General features: G+C 53.0%; 6 protein-coding genes across 6 annotated transcripts; 5 read left to right on the forward strand and 1 right to left on the reverse strand.

The window, feature by feature from the left end:
- The first annotated feature begins 4,687 nt into the window (after nucleotides 1-4,687).
- LOC118727354 (histone H1.2) lies at nucleotides 4,688-5,433 on the forward strand. The gene has a single exon (XM_036453129.2). The coding sequence runs from the start codon at nucleotides 4,736-4,738 to the stop codon at nucleotides 5,375-5,377; it is 642 nt and encodes a 213-aa protein (XP_036309022.1). The 5' UTR covers nucleotides 4,688-4,735; the 3' UTR covers nucleotides 5,378-5,433.
- Nucleotides 5,434-10,962: 5,529 nt separating this feature from the next.
- Nucleotides 10,963-11,383, reverse strand: LOC118727365 (histone H2A type 1-D-like). The gene has a single exon (XM_036453141.2). The coding sequence runs from the start codon at nucleotides 11,354-11,356 to the stop codon at nucleotides 10,964-10,966; it is 393 nt and encodes a 130-aa protein (XP_036309034.1). The 5' UTR covers nucleotides 11,357-11,383; the 3' UTR covers nucleotide 10,963.
- Nucleotides 11,384-11,640: 257 nt separating this feature from the next.
- On the forward strand, nucleotides 11,641-13,997 carry LOC118727386 (histone H2B type 1-B-like). Its single transcript, XM_045586802.1, has one exon. It carries the CDS (start codon nucleotides 11,698-11,700, stop codon nucleotides 12,076-12,078), a length of 381 nt encoding a protein of 126 aa, XP_045442758.1. The 5' UTR covers nucleotides 11,641-11,697; the 3' UTR covers nucleotides 12,079-13,997.
- A 2,893-nt stretch (nucleotides 13,998-16,890) lies between these two features.
- Nucleotides 16,891-17,335, forward strand: LOC118727371 (histone H2A type 1-D-like). Its single transcript, XM_036453148.2, has one exon. It carries the CDS (start codon nucleotides 16,906-16,908, stop codon nucleotides 17,296-17,298), a length of 393 nt encoding a protein of 130 aa, XP_036309041.1. The 5' UTR covers nucleotides 16,891-16,905; the 3' UTR covers nucleotides 17,299-17,335.
- Nucleotides 17,336-18,390: 1,055 nt separating this feature from the next.
- LOC118727357 (histone H3.1) lies at nucleotides 18,391-18,948 on the forward strand. Its single transcript, XM_036453133.2, has one exon. The coding sequence runs from the start codon at nucleotides 18,486-18,488 to the stop codon at nucleotides 18,894-18,896; it is 411 nt and encodes a 136-aa protein (XP_036309026.1). The 5' UTR covers nucleotides 18,391-18,485; the 3' UTR covers nucleotides 18,897-18,948.
- A 4,614-nt stretch (nucleotides 18,949-23,562) lies between these two features.
- LOC118727392 (histone H4) lies at nucleotides 23,563-23,962 on the forward strand. The gene has a single exon (XM_036453172.2). The coding sequence runs from the start codon at nucleotides 23,592-23,594 to the stop codon at nucleotides 23,901-23,903; it is 312 nt and encodes a 103-aa protein (XP_036309065.1). The 5' UTR covers nucleotides 23,563-23,591; the 3' UTR covers nucleotides 23,904-23,962.
- Nucleotides 23,963-25,121: the final 1,159 nt, after the last annotated feature.

The raw sequence follows: 25,121 nt of genomic DNA on the forward strand, positions 1-25,121 counted from the left end.
TCTCAGAAATCAATAAAAATATAGTTAAAAATAAATTTTAAGCCCTAGCCGGTTTGACTTAGTGGATAGAGCGAAAGTCTGCAGAGTGACGGGTCCCGAGTTCTACCCAGTCAAGGGCGCTTACCTGGGTTGCAGGCTCCCTGCCCTGGTCAGGGAGGGGGGGATAGGGGGGAGGCAACCAATCAACGTGTCTCTCTCACATCGGCATTTCTCTCTGTCTCTCCCTCTCCCATCCACTCTCTCTAAAAACCTGTGGGAAAAATATCCACAGGTGAGGATAATTAATTAATTCATCAATTAAATAATTAAATATAGCAAAAGTAGATATTTAAAAAATAAAAATAAAGAAATACATTTTAAATGGTCTTTCGTAAAAGGACACCTATGTCTAGACCCCGTGTCTAACTGACCCCCCCCCCTGTTCGTGTCCGTTGTGACCTTTGTCACAGACACTGTTGCCTTTTTCTGGGTCCCGACCCTCCGCACCCCGCCATAGGGCAGAGCTCGTCCCGTTTACTCTCCTATTCCAGGGACCAGAGGACTGAGGGTCCGTTCCCCGTAGGGTGAGTGAGTTTCTCTGCACCGTTTTCCTACCCGACGGAGCCCAGGACCATTCATTGGCTTCTCCCAGGTTCTTCCTGGCCGATGGGTTTCCTGTAGTCTTTAGGGTCATCATCGTCTGTCTATGGGGGGGGGGGGGGAGATAATGGTTTCTGTTCAGCAAAAGAGATGAAAGAACCCACCAGTTCAGGGTCTGCCTAGAAAGGAATCCTCACACCAAGGCGAAGGCACGGGCCAGCGCCTCTGGAGAGCGCGGGTGGGTTCGGAGCGCCATCTGGTGTCCAGCCGGGCGAACAGCAGGGTGTGCTGTGACCGGCTCCCACTCTCTGGGAGTGACCCGCCCACCCAGCATGTATTTGCAGGGGCGACGACGCCTTCCACCCAAACCTCACTCAGCGAGGAGTTAACAGGTGGGGCGTGTTTAAATTTAATGCACCTTATAAATAGACAGAAACCTCCTCTTCTTCGGTTCTAGCTCATATTCTAATGTGTGTGTGTGTGTGTGTGTGTGTGTGTGTGTGTGTGCTTACACGGTTGCCCTCGGTCCCCAGGGCTGTCCTGGGCAGGTCCGAGCTCTCCGTCTCCGTGCCCTCGCTGGGGAGTGGCAGTGGCTGGCGTGGGATTATGGGGTCGTGGTCAGGAAGGAGAGAGACTCGCGCATGGACTGCCTGGGGCACGGGAAGTGCTCAGAGGACTGCGGTGTTTATCAGTCTTCTGTCACTCCGACACCAACGGTTTCCGGGTTGTGCCACACTGCCATCAATGAAATGTATATAAAATGTTTAAAGACCATTTTAACACGTGTATGGTAAAATATATATAATCTGTACTTATATTGCCAGGTTGTGTTCTAAGGACTATATAAATACCAATTCTTTCTCAAAATCACCTCTAATACAGGTACTATTGTTTGCCCTGTATCGATGAGAAAGCTGAGGCATAGAGTAGGTTAGTAGCTTGTTCAACCTCATATAGTTTTGTCTTTTCCAGTGGTTTGGTTTTGTGTGTGTGTGCGTGTTTATTTGTTTGTTTGTTCATCCTCAGCTAAGGACATTTTCCTGTTGATTTTTAGGGAGAGTGGAAGGAAGGGGGGGAGAGAGGGAATGAGGAACATTGATGTGAGAGAGACACATGGATTGGTTGCCTCCTGCAAGCGAGGTACATGCCCTTGTCTGGACTCAATCCCAGAACCCTTCTATCCACAGGCCGATGCTCTATCCACTGAGCCAAACCGGTTTTGGCAAACCTGTTTTTTCTTTTCACCATTTTTCTGTGGGATACTAGAAAACTTAAAATGATCCAGTGACTCAGTCTAGGGCAGTGGTCGGCAAACTGCAGCTTGAGAGTCACATGCGACTCTTTGGCCCCTTGAATTTTTAGCAAAGGCCAGCTTAGGAGTATCCTAATTAAGTTAATAACAATGTACCTACCTATATGGTTTAAGGTTGAAAAATTTGTCTCTAAAAAGAAATTCCAATCGTGTACTGTTGATATTTGACTCTTGACTAATGAGTTTGCCAATCATGGCCTTATGGAACCCCAGGAATCACATTTACATACTTTTCAGAGCTCTGTCTCACAGCAGGAAGGTTTACCAATGAGGCTGGTTTACACCAGGACCCCGATTTATAGGGAAGGGAGTCCAGCAACCTGCCAATCAGGACTCCATTCAGGGATTTTCTTTTATTTTAAAATATATATATATACTTATTATTTGTTTCAGAGAGGAAGGGGGAGGGAGGGAGAGAGAGAGAGAGACAGAGAGACAGAGAGAGAGAGAGAGAGAGAGAGAGAGAGAGAGAGAGAGAGAGAGAGAGAGAGAGAGAGAGGGAGAGAGAGAAGTCAATGAGGAGAGTGAATCATGGATTGGCTGCCTCTTGCACACCCCCTACTGGGGATCAAGCCCACAACCCCAGAGCAGGTTCCCTGACTGGGCATCTCCTGGTTCAGAGGTTGATGCTCAACCACTGAGCCCTGCTGCCTGGGCCACACAGCTCTGCTCTTGATGGCTAGGCTCCCTTAGATTTCAGACGGGAAGTGGTTCTGTGCTCACAGAATCCAAGCAGAGTGGCATGTTCTCACTTTATCTTTTTAGCAAAAATAAAGGAAGACGATGAAGGTGCTTTAGTTGTTTGTATAGTTTCCACAATCTGTTATGGTTCCGAGGCCCCACGTCACACGGATGGAAGGCAGGTCTAAAGTGCTTTTCCACGGCTGCTAATTCCTCCCTCTCTAATCATATTAGGCTGTTAATTCTGAGGACGTGAGCAGGAGGAGACACCGTTTTGAAAGGTGGAACGGATGGTATTCAGTGAAACCATGGGGTTATCCTTAATCTAAACCAAGGTGCCTGGTTTCTCATTCATCCCTGAGTTTATCTGCCTGAGCCCCTTTGGGACCCCACACAACGGGTCCCCACTTGGCGTGTCTGAGCCGAAGGAAACGTTTTTAGTTTTTTTGACTGTGACAGGGAAGGGAGGTATCGGAATACTTTTCAGAGCTCTGTCTCACAGCAGGAAGGTTTACCAATGGCTTGTAGGCACCATCTGGTTCAGAACGTGCTGATCTCTTCTTTGCGTTTGGCTGGCTACACATGACTTCTTTGTGGTGGGCTCAGCTTGGTCAAGATCTTCAGGTTGCACTCGTGTCTGCAAAACCCTGTGGTCCATTCCCCCGCTGGCACCTCTAATGCACATTGGCATGTACACGTATGTTTGAATAGGAATTTCCGGGGAGTTGTCACACTTCCTGTGTCCCTAAACACAAACCACATTCCCCTTAAATACACGAGCAGAACGTCTGCCCAGGCTTTTCTTCCACGACTGTAGTGCAACGGCTTTGAACCCAAGGGCACCATAGGAAGCAGCAAAACTTAAAGCGGTAAAGCAAGTTTTGCAATAGACGACTTCAGGCCAACTTCAGGAGGGATGGGAAGAGGTGAATTCACAAAATTAAAAAAAAAAAGTCATCATTTACATGTTCCAGTACTTTTCCTCTTTTTCTTTTTTTAAATGTTACCATCCCTCCCCCTTTTTAATGTTTCCAATCTATAGCTCACCTTATCAGTCAAAGGGTCTCTTAATACCTCCTCCTACAGGTGTGAGTTCGCACGTAGAGGGTGCTGTGTACCCTGACGTGTGAGGTATTGTACCTGGAAGAAACCCAAAGGTTGCATGGGCCGAAATTCACCTCTTTATTGCTTATTACCAAAATAAATAAATACACAACTAAAGGCTTGTTTGGGGTCAGATCCTTGCAATGTCTCCCACTGCGGAGTCTTGCGGGGGCGCTGGGCAGGCTCAGTGGGTCTTCCTTCCTTGGTTATTGTCCCTATTCTCGAGGGCCAGACCCCCCGCCGTGGCCCACGCAGAGGGGAACCTCACAGCTTTTTACAAACAGCCCAATGTCTCCACTTGGGAAGGTGAAAAGGGTGCCCCGCCCCCATCTATGAAAAGAGGGATTTGCTAGACTCCCCCCGCCCCCCAAAGTCTTCAAACCAAAGATGTAAGTCTCTAACCCGCCACCACCCAGGGCCCCTGGGGAACTTAGGGACCCCCCTCGCATCCCTCCGGAGCTGCTTTGGGCTGGCCCAGAACCCGGTCCTGGTCCCCAGTCCCTGCGCGTCCCTACGCAGAATTCACCCAGGACCTGTGTTACTTCCCTTGCGAAGAAACCGAATTATCGTGAAATTGTGAGTGACAACGACTTCGTGTGGGTCCCCAAAGGAAGGTGAACATGTGCCCTACCGCCCCTGAGAAAAAGAACTTTCAAGGGCCAAGGAGCGAGCAGGTAATTTGGAAGAAAAACAGAAAGTGGTCTCCGATGGTCCCGGACTTGCCTGGGAGTTGGGGGGTTTGGGGGCTCCTGGACGCGGCGCCTTTGCGGTTACGGGGAAAATAAACACCGAGCACGAAGCCTGAGGCTTCTCGGATTCTTTTCCGACCGACCCTGGGGGGCTGGGTGCGGGGGTTTTCAATATTTGCCCCCTTTTGTGAAGTGTAACAAACACAACTCCGGGCGCGCGGCGGCGGCGCGGAGCCTGCCAGCCGAGGGCGGCGGGAGCACCAATCAGCGCGCGCCTGCGCTCTATATATTCGGCGGCGGCCCGCCCTGCGCCACCGGCGCTTCGCCACTTTTCCCAACTCTTTCCTCGATCTTCGTCGCCACCGCCACCATGTCTGAGACCGCGCCCGCCGCGCCCGCCGCCGCGCCCCCCGCGGAGAAGACGCCCGTGAAGAAGAAGGCGGCCAAGAAGCCCTCCGGGGTGCGCCGCAAGGCGTCCGGGCCGCCGGTGTCCGAGCTCATCACCAAGGCGGTGGCCGCCTCCAAGGAGCGCAGCGGCGTGTCGCTGGCCGCGCTCAAGAAGGCGCTGGCGGCCGCGGGCTACGACGTGGACAAGAACAACAGCCGCATCAAGCTGGGCCTCAAGAGCCTGGTGAGCAAGGGCACCCTGCTGCAGACCAAGGGCACCGGCGCCTCGGGCTCCTTCAAGATCAGCAAAAAGGCGGCCTCTGGCGAGGCCAAGCCCAAGGCCAAGAAGGCGGGCGCGGCCAAGGCCAAGAAAGCGGCCGGGGCGGCCAAGAAGACCAAGAAGCCCGCGGGCGCGGCCACCCCCAAGAAGGCCGCCAAGAAGACCCCGAAGAAGGCCAAGAAGCCGGCGGCGGCCGCGGGAGTCAAGAAGGCGGCCAAGAGCCCCAAGAAGGTGAAGGCTGCCAAGCCCAAGAAGGTCGCTAAGAGCCCCGCCAAGCCCGTGAAGGCCAAGGCCGCCAAGGCCAAGACCGCCAAGCCCAAGAAGGCCGCCCCCAAGAAGAAGTAGGTCCGCACCCGCTTCTAAACCCAAAACGGCTCTTTTCAGAGCCACCACGGATCTCAGAAGCGAGCTGAGCACGTCTCCCCCCATTTACCTACCCTCCTCCCTCCCTGCCCTTCAACCTGTTACTCCACTGCGGGCGGTGCCCCTGGCGCGTTGTCGGGGGTGCCCGCGGGCACCGGGCGGAGGGGAGGGCTCTTGGGGGCCGGGGCGGGGCGGGTGCCGAGGTGACAGGCCGGCCGTGCGCGTTGGGAACGGGGCTGCTGTGGGGTGACGGGGCCATCCCCGCAGCACCCAAGGGGCTTGGGTGCTGGCGGGGTTGCCGGTTCGCTGAGAAGCGCCCTCGGCAGCCCTTATCCAGGATGGGCCGGTGGACAGGGGCGCAGCCCGCTCACCCCACCCCCTTCCTGGTTCCTGGCGGCGCGGCACGATCGGCCAGAAAAGCTTTCGAAAGTCCCGCCCGCTCGCGGGTTGGCGCGCGCTGCGGCCGCCCGGCGTCCTCGTCCCGGATGTCATTGGACGCGGCGGCCGCTGACGCACGCTGGCTCTTTTGTTTTGTTTTGTTTTGGCTTTTCCGTTGGGTGGAGTACGCTCCTCGCGCTGGGTGTGGGAGTGCGCCGGGTGCGTTTTGGGAAGGCCGGCTGCAGCGTCCCGGGCGTTGTTTGGGCTCTGGCCCCGGGAGGAGGCGGCGCGGGCGGGCGGGCGGCTTCTCGCTCCTGCTTTTCCTTCCCGTTTTCCTGGCGACAGGAAGGCGCCCTGGAGCGATGGCCGCCGCCCAGGGCGCGGCAGCGGCGGGGTCTTCCCGTCCCTCGGACCCCGTCTCCGTGAACTTGGGTGGGACCCATTAGGGCGCGCCCAAAACAGCCTCCCGTCGCCATGTTGTCCTGGCGGGCGGCTCCCCGTCCTCCGTTAGACAAACGTGCGCACCCCGAAGCGGCTTTACCCGCCGTGTGTGTGTGTGTGTGTGTGTGTGTGTGTGGTCCACGCTGGAGGGAAAAGTGTCTGTGTCTGATGTCAGGGCGCTAGTTCTCGTCGGTGCCACCGTGGGTAGTGTTACCCTCGGGCGTGTCTCCTGCACGTAGCCTGGGGCAGTTCCAATCCCGCCCGGGAGACAAGTTCCCGGGAGGCGCCTCGGGGCGCGCGCAGTCCTGGGTCTGTAGTCCTGGCTCCCGTTTTAGGGGGTGACTCCGGCTCACGCGCCCCAGCCAGCAAAGGCTCGCCTACCTGGTGGTGCTGATAGTAGCCATCTGTGCGGACACCAAGGTGCAGAGAAAGAGCCAGGCACTGCGTAGGTCTTACATAAACTACATATAACCCCAGCTCCCCAACAGTGTGCCGACAAGGGTTTTCCAGAACCAAAGTCCTCAGGAGTAAGGGGCTTGGGGCCATGGGTCTTGCTGCCTGGTCAGGTTTCATGAGGGTGTGGCCAGGGGGCGCCCTGCAGCTCCAGGGCTCAGGAACCGAATTTAAGCCTCCAGGTCGTTATCCTTGCTGGAGGCATGGAGACCAACAGGAGCAGAGCAAAGACAATGGCCCAGGTCAACAGGGTGGGAGCCCCAGGGAGACTTTTCCTCCCCTCACTTTTTCTTCCTGGAGATAACATCTGGGTGGTATTTCAGCTCCGGGCCCAGATAAGCAACCAGACCAGCCGTGGCTGCCATTAGCGTCAGCTGCATGGAGTAATGTCCCCTGCTCTGGTGCTGCCAATCAATCAGTGGAGACCACAACCCTGACTGGATGCACCTGGCAAGCTGCTGGATATCCTGTTAAGATGCGTCCCTGGGATCTCCCCTGACACCCCAGCCTTAAAGCCCTGAGGGAGAACACCCTTCCCTCATCCCCAAGCCCTCCCCCTCTCTCTTTACTATGAGCCTCCTCACTCCCAAGCTCCAAGGGTGGTTCCCTCACCTCCATGACTCCCTTCCTAAGCCCACTTCTTCTAGAATTGCTTCTTCTCCCTCTGATTTACCCCATAAATGTTCTCCTACAGGTTGGGTCTGGACTCTGAATTCTCTCCTAGCCAGAACCCAAGTACCGAGGAGACTAAACCCAGGTTTGGCCTGACCCCGCCGGTCAGTCACCTGGTGCTGGTTCCTGCAGCCTACATCTTCCCCTTCACAGAAGCCCAGGCCTTGTCTCCCAGAGTCAGAGCTTGGCCACCTCTCCCGGCCGCCTCAGGGAGGTGATGGCCAACGAGGAGAAGGGCTCAGGCGTTGGGAAGAAGCGTAATGGAGGGCTGGGGCTACACATTAAAGGAAATCACACATTATAGTAGGACCCTTGGTTTCCGCCGTCTGTTCACTTTGTAGCTGAAACCATCTTAAGAGAGCACATTGCTAGGCTGTCTTCATGTGCAGGGCGGGGGCCGCACTTGTGACTCCCCACTCATTCTTTTTGCTATGGTTGTTCTGCTGACATTTATTTTCCCTGCAGTGTAACCGGCCTTAGGCTACGTAATTGCTATAATGGTGGTGCGTGACTTCCTTCTTGTGGCCGTTAGTCCAAGCACACAAACGAATGCTGTTTTCTGAGGGGGGGAGGGGGGAGAGGGGGTCTTAACTCCCAGGCTGCACCCTAAGCAAGTGCTGTCCATGGTCTTTGGGCACCTAAGTGAACACACCTTTGAAACCCCTTCTCCCCTTTCAGCCTTCTTCCAAATCAGTAACCGCCCATCATCTTAACTATCCTGTCCTCGGACCCTGCCTTGCTCTCTCCCACCTCCTTGTAATGTTTCCTAATTTCAGATGCAGAAAAGAAATGGTAAAACTCAATAAGCCCCAGGTGCCTTCCAACGAACAAATCATTTAAGATAATTGCTCCCTGGCACATGTCTGTTTCAGCTCAAATAAACTAAAAAATTCTTGGCGGGTGCGGACCTTTATGTCCACACCTCCAGCATCTTAAGTCCCCCTGACTGAGGTTTGGACAGTGACAGTCTAATCTTCCTGGCTGCTTACATTTACTTAGTGGACGCTGGTGGAGAGCACTGAGGCCCGTTTTCATTTTAATCCCGTGAGCGGCCATCTTATTTTAGGGAGATCAGTGTTCAGTTGCGCAGTCAGAAATAAATGTGTATTTCTGTTGTTTAATATATTTCTTTATTGATTTCAGAGAGGAAGGGAGAGTGAGAGAAACACACGATGAATCATTGATCACCTGCCTCCTGCACACCCCCTAGTGGGGATGGAGCCCGAAACCCGGGGAGGTGCCCTTTGCCACAATCTAACCCAGAACCCTTCAGTCTGCAGGCCAATGCTCTATCCACTGAGCCAGACAGCCTAGGGGTGTTTTTTGCTTGTTTTTTTTAACTAGGGATTTTGTGCAGACAACACTGCTGTTAGGAAGACTTAACTTTAGCGTGTTTGATGGATTAAATGCAGAAATAACGGTGTCAGGAGCCTCTATACAAATAAGTGCACTCATAAACCCTGTTGTCTGAACTCAATTGAACAGGACACAGAGATAGTCAAAACTGCTTCTGGTGATTCAAACAAGTTTCAATTGCTTGAGAATTCCATGAAAAATTAAAAATCCAATAAAAAGCTACCATATTAGCTTCTGTCTATGCTGTGAAACTTTGATATCTAAACGTCATTAGGAATCCAGAGAGACAACTACTACCATGTGATCTTACACGTAGAGCCTAAGGAACAAGATAAACTACCAGGATAGGAACTGCCTGTCAGAGTGAGGCCTGAGGGTGGTGGTGGATGAAACAAGATGGAGGGACCAGGGAAAGCCCTGCAATGCGTCAGCACTGGAAACAGAAGTCAGTACGACACGGAGGAATATCATCTGTCTGTAAAGCGGCAAGTGGAAGATGCCCAATACTTTTAATTGACCCACTGACAAAGGGCTTTCACCTTAATATAGAAACCAATACCAAGAAACTGAACGTTAAACAACCTGTGCTTAAAATTCCCCCAGCCATTTGTTTGGATCCCAGCACCTAGGATGTGCAGTTACAGCCGTTCTTTTTGTAAAGTGGTGGGCGGCTCTGAAAAGAGCCTTTGGGTTTCCGTGTTGGTGGAAAGGACAGAGTTCAGGCCCGCTCCCCGCGGATGCGGCGCGCGAGCTGGATGTCCTTGGGCATGATGGTGACGCGCTTGGCGTGGATGGCGCACAGGTTGGTGTCCTCGAACAGCCCCACCAGGTAGGCCTCGCACGCCTCCTGCAGCGCCATGACGGCCGAGCTCTGGAAGCGCAGGTCAGTCTTGAAGTCCTGCGCGATCTCGCGCACCAGGCGCTGGAACGGCAGCTTGCGGATCAGCAGCTCCGTGGACTTCTGGTAGCGCCGGATCTCGCGCAGCGCCACGGTGCCGGGCCGGTAGCGGTGCGGCTTCTTCACGCCGCCCGTGGCCGGCGCGCTCTTGCGGGCCGCCTTGGTGGCCAGCTGCTTGCGGGGCGCCTTCCCGCCCGTGGACTTGCGCGCCGTCTGCTTCGTGCGAGCCATTCGGAGAACACTGAGAGCAGCAAATTGCTGGGAGAACGATAAACAGACTGGGTGCTCACCGGTATATATAAGGCAAGGCCTGCTCTCATTGGATAAGGCATCTGTCCATCAAGACCCGTAGGGAAGTTATTGGAAGCCCCATCCACTTCCGGACCACAGGAGCTTCCGGAGCGTTTGGACCGTAAATTAACCTTCCTCCCACCCACCCTTTCATCTAAGACTGCTTCCTAATCTTTCTCGCTTCTACCGTTTTTACCGCTTTTCTCTACAATGTTCTTTGGTTTTCCCCGCAGACTTTAATGTAAATATTACAATTATATATCCTGTTTCCTGAATAAAAATTTTATATGTTGGCCCCGGAAACTGGCTTCCCTCTGATATTTTTGAAAAAGCGCGCGCTACACGGGATGGGCCAAGTAATTTGTGAGCCTCATTCAAATTTAGGAAAGCCAATTTCCCGTCAGTTTCTTCATTTCCTATTTAAATGTAGAGATTTTAAAATGTTTCTGTAGGTTTTTTTTCTAAATGCTTACTTAACTCGATTTCACATTTGGTGCTATAGCTACAGTAACATTTACTTTTCATTAACTGGCATTCTCATACGTTTCACAATGTTAACTGAGTTGTGGAAAGTGTGGTTAAAGAAAAAAAAAAAAAAACACACCCTGAAGCGTGTACGTGGTACAAACAGATGGCTGAGCCCAGTGAAAGCCGCGCTGTGCCCCGTGTAGAGTAGTTCTGCCTAAGGGACAGGACACAGGAGCCTGCAGCATAGCTGTTACTTACAACCCACTAGGGTGCCTGTAGGAAGATGGGAAAACTGGCGATAATGTGCCCCATTAAGATGCAAAACAACTGTCTGTAGGGTCACTAACTATTTGCATTTAAATAGACACCTTTCACCACGCACTGTTTGCACTCGCGTTTACAGCCCCGAGGACCTGCAGCATTCATCCCCTAATCACCTGTGATTGTCAAGTGTGTCCCTGTTTTCAGTGGAGTTAATATTTGCACACTGCCATCTACTGGCGGACAGAATTTGGTAGCTGTTGAAATGGAAATTTTCGTGCAAGCCCGTTCAGTGAAAGCGTGGGTGGCTCTGAAAAGAGCCTTTGGTTTTGAACGCTGCGATTCGCGCCTCACTTGCCCTTGGCCTTGTGGTGGCTCTCGGTCTTCTTGGGCAGCAGCACGGCCTGGATGTTGGGCAGCACGCCGCCCTGCGCGATGGTCACCTTGCCCAGCAGCTTGTTGAGCTCCTCGTCGTTGCGGATGGCCAGCTGCAGGTGGCGCGGGATGATGCGCGTCTTCTTGTTGTCGCGGGCCGCGTTGCCCGCCAGCTCCAGGATCTCGGCCGTCAGGTACTCCAGCACGGCCGCCAGGTACACGGGCGCGCCGGCCCCGACCCGCTCCGAGTAGTTGCCCTTGCGGAGCAGGCGGTGGACTCTGCCAACAGGAAACTGCAGGCCGGCCCGGGAGGACCGCGTCTTGGCCTTGGCGCGCGTCTTGCCTCCCTGCTTCCCGCGTCCGGACATGCTAGCAAAGTTTAATTAAGACTGCAGAAAGAGACTCAGCAAAAAAGCAGTGTGAGGATGTTAAGTGGAAGAAAGCGTTTTATAGTTACAGCTCGGATAGCGAGATAAGACATCTGATTGGTTAAAATATGTTCTGTCCAATAGAAACGAGAATTGCGTAATCCTCATTTGAATAGACAACGCCCCTCAGCGCCATGTGGAGACTACCCAATCAGAAGTCAGGATTCTCCGTTCCTCATTTACATCGAGAAACATATATATACTGGCTGAGCCCTCAGCCTTTCACCTTTATTCTGTTGTGAGAATTACCACCAGCAACTCTACAGCATTTTGCAGACACCATGCCAGAGCCTTCCAAATCTGCTCCGGCCGCGAAGAAGGGCTCCAAGAAAGCCATCACTAAGGCGCAGAAGAAGGACGGCAAGAAGCGCAAGCGCAGCCGCAAGGAGAGCTACTCCATCTACGTGTACAAGGTGCTCAAGCAGGTGCACCCCGACACCGGCATCTCGTCCAAGGCCATGGGCATCATGAACTCGTTCGTCAACGACATCTTCGAGCGCATCGCGGGCGAGGCGTCGCGCCTGGCGCACTACAACAAGCGCTCCACCATCACGTCCCGCGAGATCCAGACGGCCGTGCGCCTGCTGCTGCCCGGCGAGCTGGCCAAGCACGCCGTGTCCGAGGGCACCAAGGCCGTCACCAAGTACACCAGCTCCAAGTGAGCGCCGCGGCCCGGCTCCCGACCCCAAAGGCTCTTTTCAGAGCCACCCATTTGCTCTAAGGAAAGCTGTCAGTGCCGTTTCTGAGCGAGGTCCCTGTCTCATGCTGTGGGGTCAGTTAGAGCCCTGATTTCTCTTCAGTGTAGTTTGGTTTGGTCTCTGGGTCGCCTGTTTTTAACTGGAGTGCGGTCCGTGCAGCTGTGCCCCAAGGCTGTCTTCATATTTCATGCCAAGTTCAAGGTGCCCTTACCCTCTCGGTGTTCATTAGGATGCACCCACAAAAGACTGATTCGCTTACTCTGCGGTTTTCCGACGGGGTTTGGGACCCCATCCTGGGTAGGAAAGCCGTTCAAGGACTTCAGAAAACGGGGGCCCCCGGAGGAGTCCCGGTCTGGGCAGCCAAACGGGCCCTCCTTCTGGAGCCTACACTCGCCTTGTCGCGGGGGCTTTGGGGAGACGCTCGGCGACCTTGTGCGGTGGCTCCTTGGGCACTTGTTTTCGGTGGGGTCCGCCTCGAGGCCTTTTCACACAGGCGACCTGAGATGGCTCCGGTTTCTCACTGGAAATTATAACCGGTGGCCACGGTCAGCCTGAAACGCCAGTGAGTTTTTCTCACGTCCCAGTAACCCGGTGCCACTTCCTGGGCCTTGGACGGATCAGCGATCCCCTAGGACTAGGTTCTAGGGTCAAGGAGGGTGGGTTCCCGCTCTGATGGGGGACAAAGGATTTGAATTTCCCGCCCTCCTACCCATGTGTGGCGCCACCTCGTGGCTGACAGCGGTGGTGGTGGTGGTGGTGGTGGTGGGGGAAGCGGGTGGAGAGGAAGATGCGCGGCCAGTTCTTTGCAATCCTTTACCCAGAGTCGCTGGGACTCCAAAACCCGTCCAGGCAGACAGGAACGCCCTGGGGGAAGAGGGTCCGAGGGGTCTACGTCCCGGGCTGGGGGAGAGGAGAAGAGCTGGTGAAGAATCGCCGTGTGCCGTTTCCTTCGGTCTTCAGTGTATGAGCACGATGAAGAAATACTGTAAAATTTAAAGTTGAATTTCTCATAAAAGGAGCCCCTTTTAAAGGAAAATTAAAAAAATTTTCCCCAGAGCCCAACATAACAGCTGGCCAATGGATGAGGAATTCTGTTTCTCAGCATATGCAAAATGTATTTTTGAAAAAGACACTTGCCTTAAAAGTCAGTAATTTTTGTTGTGTAGATAATAAAAAAGAGCCTTCCCCAAATAAGTTCCTTCGTGAGTGCAGGCTACAGTTTGAGAATCACGAACCCTGGTATTCTTCCCTCGAGGGGGAAGAGCTGGCCTGGGAGATTATTTCTTATCCTATTCAACACGACCTCCGTAGGGTTATTTTCTCCCCCTTTTGTCCTGTACAGCTCTGCCTGCCTGCTTTCAACCTCGCCATCTGTCCCCTGCCCCCTCCCTTCTCATTTCTTCTAAGTAGTTAACGCTTTACCTAAAACTATATTCTTAATTGACAACCTTGAAAAACACATTAGGCCTCCTAAACTCAAACCTATGGATGTTATCTGTCCAGGTATCTGGCTGATGCTGACAAGGCTAACCCCTATTTTGTAAAAGTACTGTTTGGAATTCTCTGCTGTTTTTTTAGACGGCCTCTTATTCTAAAAAAAAATAATAACAACTTTGCTTTCTAGCTTGCTCTAGCCTGCTTGAATAATGAGGAAGATAAACTTAGCCTTCTGTAAGCCAGAGAGGCCCATACTCTCAATGCCATGCCAGGTGTATGTTTTAATTGGATAGAACTGTGTTGTTTTTGAGGCCAGCAGTGGGATAACCACTAAGCGCACACAGGGCTGGCTCTCTAATAAAAAGGGAAGTTCTGCTTGTAGCTTTGCTTGGAATTTGAATTCATTTTCTCTAAGCCCATCGCGGTGAATAAAGTGTGACTCCAAACTCCCCGAGCATTGCTCGATTGACGCCAGTTTTCTATGTCAATGCTTCCCAAGTGAAGGAGGAAATAAGAATAAGTGGCCTGTGTCGCTCTGAGTTGGTTGGGCTTCGTTCCCAGCACCAAAATGTTGCTGCTCCGATTCCTGCTCAGAGCACATGCCTGGATTTGAGCTCTATTTCTCATCCACCCCCTCCCCTTCTCCCTTCCCTCTCTCCTGCAAAATCATTAAATATACATATTTTTAAAAAATCAGAAGCCTAGACTCCATGGTGGCTCCACAGATCTATAGTGGGGAGTAGTGACAAGACAGAAACGAACTAGTTAATCTCTCCAGGTCCGTGGTCGGCAAACTGCGGCTCTCGAGCCACACGCGGCTGTTTGGCCCCTTGAGTGTGGCTCTTCCACAAACTACCACAGCCTGGGCAAGTCTATTTTGAAGAAGTGGCGTTAGAAAAAGCTTACGTTTAAAAAATTTGGCTCTCAAATGTCAATTGTTGTCCTGTTGATATTTGGCTCTGTTGGCTCATGAGTTTGCCGACCAGTGCCCCAGGTGATTCTGACCAGGCTACCAGCTTTGAACACGGTCAGTCCCATCAGCTTAAGAGAAATCTGGAATGGTTAGCAAACTGCGGGGCTCCCTGCGCAGGGGGATCTCCTCACAAGGGAGACCCGGCTGTCCTTACGTAGCTCTGTTTACTTGCAGCAAGTAAAGGGGACAGGCTCCCCCTCCAGTGCTGCCTCCCAAAAGAGAGGCCTAGACAAAGCTTCTACACACCATGTGGTCAATTGCGTGTTGATTTCTTCTTTGCAATCAGCTACACGTGCCTGGTTGGGTTGGAGCAGAGTGCATCTGCTGAGCTGTGTCTGCAAACTACGGTTTTGCATTTTAGCATTTAGCAAGAAGACCGTGTGGGAAGCACTAACAAGACCGCGAGACCCTTGTCCTCACCGAAGGGTTTATACACGCGCTTCCCTGGTAAACAGCCACATTTCCTCCAGAGCTGCTGCTCTCGGTCAACTAAGAAAACAGGAAAATAACCTGGACGAGATCCCCAACTCTCCTTTCAGCCAAGAAAAGTTTTGCCGTCTCCCCACCCAGGTTCTGGCTGCCTGGAGCCAGATGAAGAGGCCTGGGAGACTTTTAATTTGTAAAAGATGAAATAAAGAGGGTGCCGGAGACCGGGATGCCAGGACACAGGCTTCATTGGAGAGAAGAGTACCCCTGCGGCTGCTTCCAGAGAGAGAGAGAGAGAGAGAGAGAGAGAGGGAGAGGGAGGGGGAGGGGGAGGGGGAGGGGGAGGGGGAGGGGGAGGGGGAGGGGGAGGGGGAGGGGGAGGGGGAGGGGGAGGGGGAGGGTGAGGGGGAGGGAGAGGGAGAGGGAGAGGGAGAGAGAGAGAGAGAGAGAGAGAGCGCACGCGAGGGCTAGGGTACAAGCACCTTTAAGGGGAGGATAGGGGACGGGGCTTAGGGCACTCAGCACACTGACCGGTGGTTTCAGGTGAGGCCTATGATTAGGGACCTAGGGACTTAGGAATCCGGGGCTTAGGGTATTTGGCAGGTGCTGATGGGTGGTTCAGTGCTCAGGAATGTCTGGCTGCAGGTGGAGTTTACGTCTGTCCATCACTTTGAGGAAGGGAGGATCTATCAAGTTGGAGGGAAGATGACTGAGAATTCTGAAAAGAGAAGAAAGGTCCACAAAGTTCCAGAGACTGGTCAGGACCAAAACCGAGAGAGTGTAACCGCCCCACTAAGGGGTCTGGGCTGCCAGTTAGTCACTATGGGGAGCCATTTGAGAGGAGCCAGGGCTGACTCCGAGAGGAGCGTTTATTCCAGTAATTCCCAGCAGCATGGGCGGGCAGCAGGGCATCCACAAAAAGTCTGCCCGCCCCCACCCTGAGCCAGCTGTTTACTGGGTAGAAGGACAAAGATGACGGGAAATAGGGATCACGTGCACGAGGAAGCAGGCACGGGAGAATCCCTGCGGGTTACAGGCCATGGGGCAGCAGGGCGGCTTTCTGAAACAACCGGCATCCCAGGTGGGAAAAGAAGGCGAGGGGGATGGGAATGGTACTGGGAAATTGTGGCAAAGGCGTTTCACCCCGTAGTTCACAGTTCTTGGCGTCATTTAATTCTCACGTTCGGCATTAGTAAATAGCCCACCTGGGCATCCACGTCTCACATTTCTAAAATGAAGACATTACTCATGCTCTACACTTCCAAGCTAACCTGAACGTCTCCTACCAGGGTATGCCTGGCATGGGGATGCAGTGGCTGTCTTGGGCCACCTCCTCTGCAGATTTCATTGTTCAGATTCTTTCAGAAGCCTTGGGCCACCAAAAGGACTATGTTCCCTTTCTCCCCACCTTCTGCGTCCTAAAAGAGTTAAAGCAACGCATGGCATAAAAGTACCTCCTTTTCTTTATTTTTTTTAAATGTACCTCTTACATGTAATCCACTTAGAAATTGCCCTGCTTGTATTTCTTTCCAAAATCTCGAGTCACAATTCAGAAAACTGACAAGTAACCTAATTGAGGACAATAATTCCTGCATGTAGGATAGTATTTAGGGGGGGGAACACACAAATTGATTCAATTATTAGTAAAAAGAAGGAAGAGAGAGAAAGAAAAAGAAAAAAGAAGAAAAAAAGAAAGAAAAGAAAGGAAGGAAGAGAAAGAAGAAAAAGAAAGGAAGGTAGGTAACACTTCATCAGACCAGATTAGAATGGAGCAAAGAAAAAAAAAAGAAAACCGCCCCGTATGCAAATGAAGGAGGCAGGCTCTACGTTCCCATTGGTTCTGGGGAAGCGCATGCAGCCTACCTCCCGTTAGTATAAATACTTGCCTTCCTTCTCCGCTAGTTCCATTCCTCTGACCTGTTCCTCAGAAGGCACTCCCATCTCCTCAAGAAGTCATGTCTGGACGCGGAAAGCAAGGAGGCAAGACGCGCGCCAAGGCCAAGACGCGGTCCTCCCGGGCCGGCCTGCAGTTCCCCGTTGGCAGAGTCCACCGCCTGCTCCGCAAGGGCAACTACTCGGAGCGGGTCGGGGCCGGCGCGCCCGTGTACCTGGCGGCCGTGCTGGAGTACCTGACGGCCGAGATCCTGGAGCTGGCGGGCAACGCGGCCCGCGACAACAAGAAGACGCGCATCATCCCGCGCCACCTGCAGCTGGCCATCCGCAACGACGAGGAGCTCAACAAGCTGCTGGGCAAGGTGACCATCGCGCAGGGCGGCGTGCTGCCCAACATCCAGGCCGTGCTGCTGCCCAAGAAGACCGAGAGCCACCACAAGGCCAAGGGCAAGTAACCCAAGTGCCCACAACCTACTGCCTTCTGCTCTACCCAAAGGCTCTTTTCAGAGCCCCCCACGCTGTCACGGAAGAGCTTGCACTTTACGTGTCTGAGCGGAGACTGAAAAGCGGCCTTTGCTGTAATTTATTTCTCAGCCTGACAGTAGGTGGCAGTGTGCAAACGCCCAGGAATTCCACTCTTTACCCCAATAAGACACAATGAAGTGAAAGGGGAATGGACATACTTGACATCACAGGTAGTTAGGGATGAATACTGTGGGCCCTCAGGGTTAAACCATGGGGAAGACAATGGGAATAACGCTTGGTAAGAGCATTTACATACAAACCTAGTTAATTAGCAACAGTGCAATAAAACCGCCCTCCACTTGTTTTGCATCTTAATGGGACACCTCATCCCCTACTCTCCCATCTCCGCCCCGGGGCCCTAGTCGGCTTTCAATGTGAAAGCCCTGCTCCCTCTGGAGTTCCAAATCAGGGGGAGCTTCCCAACACAGCACTGCGTAACTTTAACAAGGCCCACGGTCATCTTTTTGGTGCCACTTAACACGTCGGAGGATTTTTATTCCTTTTAATCACACTTGTTACACAAGTCTCGATGGAAATTGTGATAAGTATGAGTTAGTAGGTATTAAATGTCACTGTTGCTATAGCATCAAATGTGAAGTCGCGGTAAATTGACATTTAGAAAAAGGCCTACAGAAACATGTTCAATATGTTTAGAGAAAGGAAGAAACTGACAGGAAACTAGCCCTCCTAAACTGGAATGAGGCTCAAAATTTGCTTGGCCAATCCCATGTAGCGCGCGCTTTTTCAAATAAAAACGGAAGCGTTTTCGGACGAAAGCTAAAATTTACTCAGGAAACATTTGTGAATACTGGCATTAAATTCTACGGAGAATAAAACAAATAACATTGCAGAGAGAAAAAACGCAGAAAAGGTAGAGGCGAGAAAGACTAGAAAACGGCCTGTGTTGAAAGTTACGTAATTTCTGATGTAAAAGCCCCGGGCGGGAGGGGGGGGGAGAGGGTGGCTCCTGGGATGCGGAAGTCGACGCGGCTTCCAATCACGTTCAGCCGGACAGATGGACAGATGCCTGGTCCAATCAGCATGGGCCCTGCAGTATAAATAATGGTTGAAAGCGCTCATTCCCCTTCTAGCAGCTCCGTGCTCCTGGGTGTTCGGAATGGCTCGCACGAAGCAGACGGCGCGCAAGTCCACGGGCGGGAAGGCGCCCCGCAAGCAGCTGGCCACCAAGGCGGCCCGCAAGAGCGCGCCGGCCACGGGCGGCGTGAAGAAGCCGCACCGCTACCGGCCCGGCACCGTGGCGCTGCGCGAGATCCGGCGCTACCAGAAGTCCACGGAGCTGCTGATCCGCAAGCTGCCGTTCCAGCGCCTGGTGCGCGAGATCGCGCAGGACTTCAAGACCGACCTGCGCTTCCAGAGCTCGGCCGTCATGGCGCTGCAGGAGGCGTGCGAGGCCTACCTGGTGGGGCTGTTCGAGGACACCAACCTGTGCGCCATCCACGCCAAGCGCGTCACCATCATGCCCAAGGACATCCAGCTCGCGCGCCGCATCCGCGGGGAGCGGGCGTGAGTTCGGTCCTTCCCACCAACGCGGAAACCCAAAGGCTCTTTTCAGAGCCACCACACTTTCCCTAAGAAGAGCTGTGCGCCAACCTGTAGCTCCACGGCATACGCAGTCCAACATGGGACGCTTTATGTGCTGCAGCTGGTGAGCGTGGTTAGGTGAGCCTGAGGGGGGCGGTGAAGGGTTGAGAATAAAAGCTATGTCTGAGTGAGGCGCCGCCCGCTGATGAAGAGCTAGCGACAGCTTCTCGTACTGCAAACGGGATTTTGTAGCCAGGTTGCTGACTAGGTGCATGGAGGAGCGATATGCTATTGCTATTTGCCCTTTGTAATGTCAAATGAAGTTCGTATAATGTATGTGAAAAACTCAGAGGCAGGGGCTCACCACGGGACGCAGGTTCAAGTCCCTGTCCACCCACATGCACCTCAAAATCACGTGAGACCCAGACTCAGGTTGCTCACCCCCCCCCCCACCACCACCATTAGTCTAGTTCCAGACCAGACAGGCCCACCCTTGTCAAGCCCTGCAGGGCAGGAGGCTTAGCCTCAGGTCCCCTGGCCCAGCTCCAGGACGAGGGGCGTGGCCTGACGTCCCCCAGATTGGGGTGGGGGGCGTCCTTGAGGTGCTCTGTCAAGCCCGCCAAGTGGGTGACGGCCTGAAATCCCCTGTCAAGCACCGCAGGGTGGGGGGCATGACCTGAGGTTTCCCATCAAGCCCCACTGGGCGGGGGCACGGCCTGAATTCCCTCAATCCAGCACTGGGGTGTTCACCTTGAAGTCCCCTGTCAAGCCCCGCTGGGTGGGGGGCGTGGCCTGAGGTCCCCTAGCCCAGCATCAGGACACTGGGGTGTTCACTTTGAGGTCGCCTGTTAAGCCCTGCAGGGTGGGGGAGCCTGTTAAGCCCTGCAGGGTGGGGGAGCGGGTAGCCTCAGGTCCCTGCTGATTGCTTGTTAAGGCTCCTTATGGGAACTTGGCCTCAGCTGTGGGTGCAGCCATCTCTGTGACGGAGTGATGGTCAAATAGCATGTCCCCTCTTAATTAGTTAGGATTCCACGAAGCAAAGGAAGGGCATGGTCAAGATGCTTACAACATTCTTGTGGGTTGAGATCTGACTCAGTTCCAGGCACCTGAACACTATCAAGCCCGCAGCACTCAGGCACGTGGTACGTGTTCAGACCACAGGTGCAAGCTCACAACTCCAGCTGTTGGCTATTGTGCTGCTGGGGACTTGCTCGTGGCCACCAGAGGACTGTGCCCTCTCGTCAGTCTGAGGCTTGAATCTGTCCAGACACTGTAGCCTCTCTCCACAGTTATGATTTATTTCCAGGCAGGAATTCTGGTGAGAGTCCAATACAGCACAGTAATTGTACAGATGTCTGCCCCCTGTGAGAAAAACAATGTTTCAATGCAGTACCCTTAATACCGATATATCAGAAATCTCTGGTTTTTATTGAAAATCCAAAATGCCATCAGGAAGTGTAACTGGATCTTCATTGGGTCCGTTTTGGGCACATGCACATTAATGGAAGCTTTGGCTGCGTTTTAGTGAAATCAAGTTCCAGAACTAACCACTGAACCTGGCTTTGCCAGCCATTTTCTTCTCAGTAAAATTGCTGGCTTTTGGAGTGACTCTTCAGCCTCAGAACCTAGAACAACGTGCAATAAAATGCTCAGTGCCACATTCTTGAACCTTGTAGCGAACTTGTAACAGCAACACGTGACTGGAAAGGGCTGTTGGGCTCCATCAGAGCAGCATTTCTGTAACTTACTGTATGGCAGAATTGGAGAAATAAATTAAAACATGGTGGGGTAGGTAGGGTGGGGTGTGGAAGATACAAAACAACAAACCCTGGGCCTGAAAGCCCATCGCTTTAATGGAAATAGCTTTAAATGGAAATGTTACTGGAAAGATCTGCAAGGGATGGATCTGGCTCGCCGCCCTGGGCCTAGTTTGTGGGTTCTTGACTTGGTGTAGGAAGGATTTCAGAACACGAGTCCAGGGGTTTTTGAGAATAAAACAGTGGAGACAGGGAAACCAGGAAGGTCCCAAGGTGGAAGCAGCGCAAGGAGAGAGACCAAGCACGGCTCCCTGGGCTCTCGCGAGAGAACAGAGTCACGTCGGGTTGCTGACAGCTCCCTGTGATAACCCGAACGGTGAGCCGAGGTGTTTTCCCTGGGTCGTGTCCCTCGACACCGAAGCATGAGCTCCTCGGAACCGGAAGATTTAAGTAAAGTGTAGAAAAGTTGTAACAAGCAGGCTCGGACTCCCCAGTGGTGGGCTGCCCGCTAAAGCCTTGTGGCCCAGGGGTTTATCTGTGCTACAAGCTGTGCTGTGTCTACCTGGTTGATTCCCTCAATTGTTTTTGCCCAACAACTGACCTGACCTGTCTCCGTGTCCATGTGCTTGCTCTGTCACTGTTCCTATAAAACGTATTTATTTTGTACAACTCCTAGGAACACCCTTCCAGTTAGTTACAAGTCGGATGGTGTCCGATTCAGAAATTGGTTAATAAAGCCAATTAGGTCTTCAAATGGACTCAGTTGAATTTGTGTGTGTGTGTGTGTGTGTGTTTTTAAAAAACCCCATAAAATGTCGTCTTTTATTTTGAACATTGTATTGTATTCTAAGCGCCTCATCTATATCTTAATGCTTTCATGTACTAGTTCAGCAAAATTTTGAAAAGAATGCAAGCCTCTAGGAATTGCTGCATTTTTATTACTGTCACTTGCATACAGTTCCCTTTCCTAGTTTCAGCTTTGTGTATGACAGCTTTCCTAGAATTGGATGAACCTGCCCCAGGAAAGGGCAGCACCCCTCCACCCTCTGTCTCACGCCAAACAGGGCGTCAGCCCCTGGCACCCACATTCTTTCCCTCTGCGACCCCTCCCTGCTTACACGGATGACCTCCATTGGTTTAAGTTGAAGCACACGGTGCTTGCGTTATGCTGGAAATGTTCTGCATTATGCTTTAGCCCTGCCTGTATCACAAATATTTTACACAGAAGTTGGGGTGTTAGGAACTTATGGTCAAAGAACTGTGAACGAAAAGAGCCACATGCTAACCTGACAAGCTCAGGGGAGGCCTATGTGGCCAGTCTTGCAAACTCAGAGACCTAAAATAACCACAAAAGATGGTTTGAAAATTAAATATCTAAATACAAACAGGTTATAGTGGGTAGTCATGTCCTAGACCAATATTTCACCTGACAAAGATCAACTTAGATCTTCTTTACGGAGCCCATTTGCCGTTTTGCCTCTAAGATAACCTATCTGTGAGATGTCTGGGTAACTTGTAACTTCCTTTTTACCTGGGACCCCTCAGGGCACAACAAATGGCCTTGAGACATTCCCTCATTGTTATTGTTATCAAGTTAATTATCAACTTAAAAAGTATCCTGTAGCCATCATCATTTCACTTTTCACCCTATCCCCCTTTGCTCCGTCCCACCTCCCTAATCTATCACCAATGAATTTCACATAACTCACATACCTTTCCTTTGGTTGCAAGGTATAAATATAGATGTAACCCTGCATTCTCCGGAGCATTATCTCAATCCGTTGAGGTTCTGCTTCCCAGCATATGTCGACAGTTTGGCTCAAATAAACTCACAAAAATTCAATGTTTTTTTTCTCCTCCATTAACAGAACTATCAGCTGTACCCGGAAAGCGGGCCTGGCCCCGAACGGGCTTGCTTCGGGCAGCCGGGAGGGTGTGGGTTTGTGATTTCGTGCTGGGAACGTTTCACCACGGGAGTCCGGGGGATCTTTAGCGGACGTTTATCAAAGCTGGGACCGTGATCCAGGAGCTGGCTCCCTGAAAGTCAGGGGAAGGGGGCTTTGGGGGCTTTGTCTGGAACGACCTGCTGCTGCCTTGGTTGCAGGCCTCTCGGGGTTCCTTAAAGCTTAGCGGACGCTCTGTGGGGTGGGGGAGAGGGAGTTGGGGGCGCATATTCCTGGGAAAAAGAGCGCACACTAGGCCCTCGTTTTGAGGGGTGCTAAAGGCTGAGCAAGAGAAGTCCTTAGGGGAGCATCTCTAGATGCCGACGCCCCAGGAGCTTTGTTCCCTGAAGGTCACCTGTCCTCGGGCGCACTGGCCAGTGGCGCTGGTGGGTCGTTGTGTAGGAAGTGGCTTGGGCTCCCTGCCCTCTGGGAAGAACTGCAAGCTACTCTTCCGTGTCCGGGTTTGGGGAAGACAGGATCCGCCAGGGGGCTGCGCACTGCCTAGCTCTCCCGGGTCCCCTCCTCCATGATCCAGTCCCTGTTCCGGACAGCTGCGCGCCCTGTGCGCGGAGACAGACAAGAAAACTCGGCTTCTCAGGCGGCTGGAGAGCAGCCGCTCACCAACCCCAAACCCAACCCGTTCCCAACTCCTTTGTCTGCTGGGGTTCGGGCTTCTTTTAGTTCCTTGTTGGAAACGATCCAAACAATATCCACAGGATGGACAAATCTTTCAACACGCCCACCATGGAGATAGTAAGTTCATGCGTGTTCACGGTAGGCCCTCCCGTTTGGGTTTTTTTATTTTTTAAGTAACAGAAAATCTCCTTACTCCGTGTGTCCTGGAGGGTGTAGCCGCAGGGGCGGGGACGCGGCTGTTTCCCGCCTTTTCTGGCCTGTTTCAAACCAGGTCCGCCCCCTCGTTACTTAAGGGGCTGCCGCCGCCAGCGCGGGGACAGACGTCTCTGGCTTCGCTCAATCGCCATGTCTGGACGCGGCAAAGGCGGGAAGGGCCTGGGCAAGGGCGGCGCCAAGCGCCACCGCAAGGTGCTGCGCGACAACATCCAGGGCATCACCAAGCCCGCCATCCGCCGCCTGGCGCGGCGCGGCGGCGTCAAGCGCATCTCCGGGCTCATCTACGAGGAGACGCGCGGGGTGCTCAAGGTGTTCCTGGAGAACGTGATCCGCGACGCCGTCACCTACACGGAGCACGCCAAGCGCAAGACGGTCACGGCCATGGACGTGGTGTACGCGCTCAAGCGCCAGGGCCGCACCCTCTACGGCTTCGGCGGCTGAGCCCGCTCCCCGCCCGCCGGCTCCTGCGCAAAACCAAAGGCCCTTTTCAGGGCCGCCCACGCCCTCTCGGAGGAGCTGAGCGCGGTCCGGTATCCTTGTTTCTACGGACGTATTTTCCGTGTTTGACGCCCGCAGGACTTTAACCTTCAGCAGGATTTTCAGGCCCAAAGGTGGCCCCATCGCGATCGGCCAGTTTCCGCGCTGGGACGACGGCTCCTTATGCTTTTCCGGAGGGAACGGGAGAGGAAGAAAGGCAAAGGGGAAACTGCATTTACTAAAATAGAAATTGCAAGCCGGAGGTCGGGGTTTAATCCCATTGCATCTGCGCGAGGGTTCGCACATCCTACACCAGCTCCCTCCTCCCCCAGCCCCCAGCTCGGCGGTGCAGGAAGTAACGGCTCTGGGCCCGGTTCTTTCCCGCTCACATGCAGGCCGGGCCCGCCCTAAGCCGCAGGCGGAGTGAGTTACACTCGCTGTAACTGGGCCAGAGTCGGGGCTCTAACTCGGTGTCTAACTCCGCCCCGAGGCCTCAACCCCGCATTAGGGAAGGAGGGGCTCCCGCCGGGTCACAGCCTCTGCCCTGCGGCTCCTGCCCGCCCCCCTCCCTCCGCTTTCAGGGCCGCCCTCCTACCAAAAGGGCTGCTCCAGAGGTTACCCTACCCCGTTTGTGTGCCGAGTGTCGGTGCTGTGTTTGAAATGAACAAGAATAGGGAAATTCAAGGCAAATTTAAGTCTGCCATCTGTGTAGCCTTGAAACTCAAGGCTAGCTACCTATTATAGTATTGGCCCCATCCTGCTGGAACCCCATTCACTGCATTCAGGTAGGGGAGAGGTGATAGACCTTTAAAAAAATGGTGCCCTGGCTGGTTTCCCTCAGTGAGTGGATAGAGCGTAGGCCTAGGGACTGAAGGGTTTAGGGTTCCATTCCCGGTCAGGGCACATGCCCTGGTCTCGGGTTCGATCCCCAGTGTGGGGCCTGCAGGAGGCAGTGGATCTACAATATGATTCTCATCCTTGATGTTTCTATCTCTCCTCCCTCTCTGAAAATCAGTAAATAAATGCTTATTTAAAAAGAATAATGGTAAGGAACGTTTTCAAAGACACAGACTATTTTTCAAATGAATCTTTATTGTTGAAAGTATTACATATGTTCCCCTCCGCCCCTCCCTTTGACTTCCTCCAGCCCTTCCCCCGACCCCCAGGCCTTCACTACCGTTA

This window comes from Pipistrellus kuhlii, unplaced genomic scaffold (assembly GCF_014108245.1).
Source record: "Pipistrellus kuhlii isolate mPipKuh1 unplaced genomic scaffold, mPipKuh1.p scaffold_m20_p_24, whole genome shotgun sequence".
NCBI classification, from domain to species: Eukaryota; Metazoa; Chordata; class Mammalia; order Chiroptera; family Vespertilionidae; genus Pipistrellus; species Pipistrellus kuhlii.

Coding starts and splice junctions, on each gene's coding strand:
- LOC118727354 (XM_036453129.2), top strand. CDS start 4,736: ATGTCTGAGACCGCGCCCGCCGCGCCCGCCGCCGCGCCCCCCGCGGAG.
- LOC118727365 (XM_036453141.2), bottom strand. CDS start 11,356: ATGTCCGGACGCGGGAAGCAGGGAGGCAAGACGCGCGCCAAGGCCAAG.
- LOC118727386 (XM_045586802.1), top strand. CDS start 11,698: ATGCCAGAGCCTTCCAAATCTGCTCCGGCCGCGAAGAAGGGCTCCAAG.
- LOC118727371 (XM_036453148.2), top strand. CDS start 16,906: ATGTCTGGACGCGGAAAGCAAGGAGGCAAGACGCGCGCCAAGGCCAAG.
- LOC118727357 (XM_036453133.2), top strand. CDS start 18,486: ATGGCTCGCACGAAGCAGACGGCGCGCAAGTCCACGGGCGGGAAGGCG.
- LOC118727392 (XM_036453172.2), top strand. CDS start 23,592: ATGTCTGGACGCGGCAAAGGCGGGAAGGGCCTGGGCAAGGGCGGCGCC.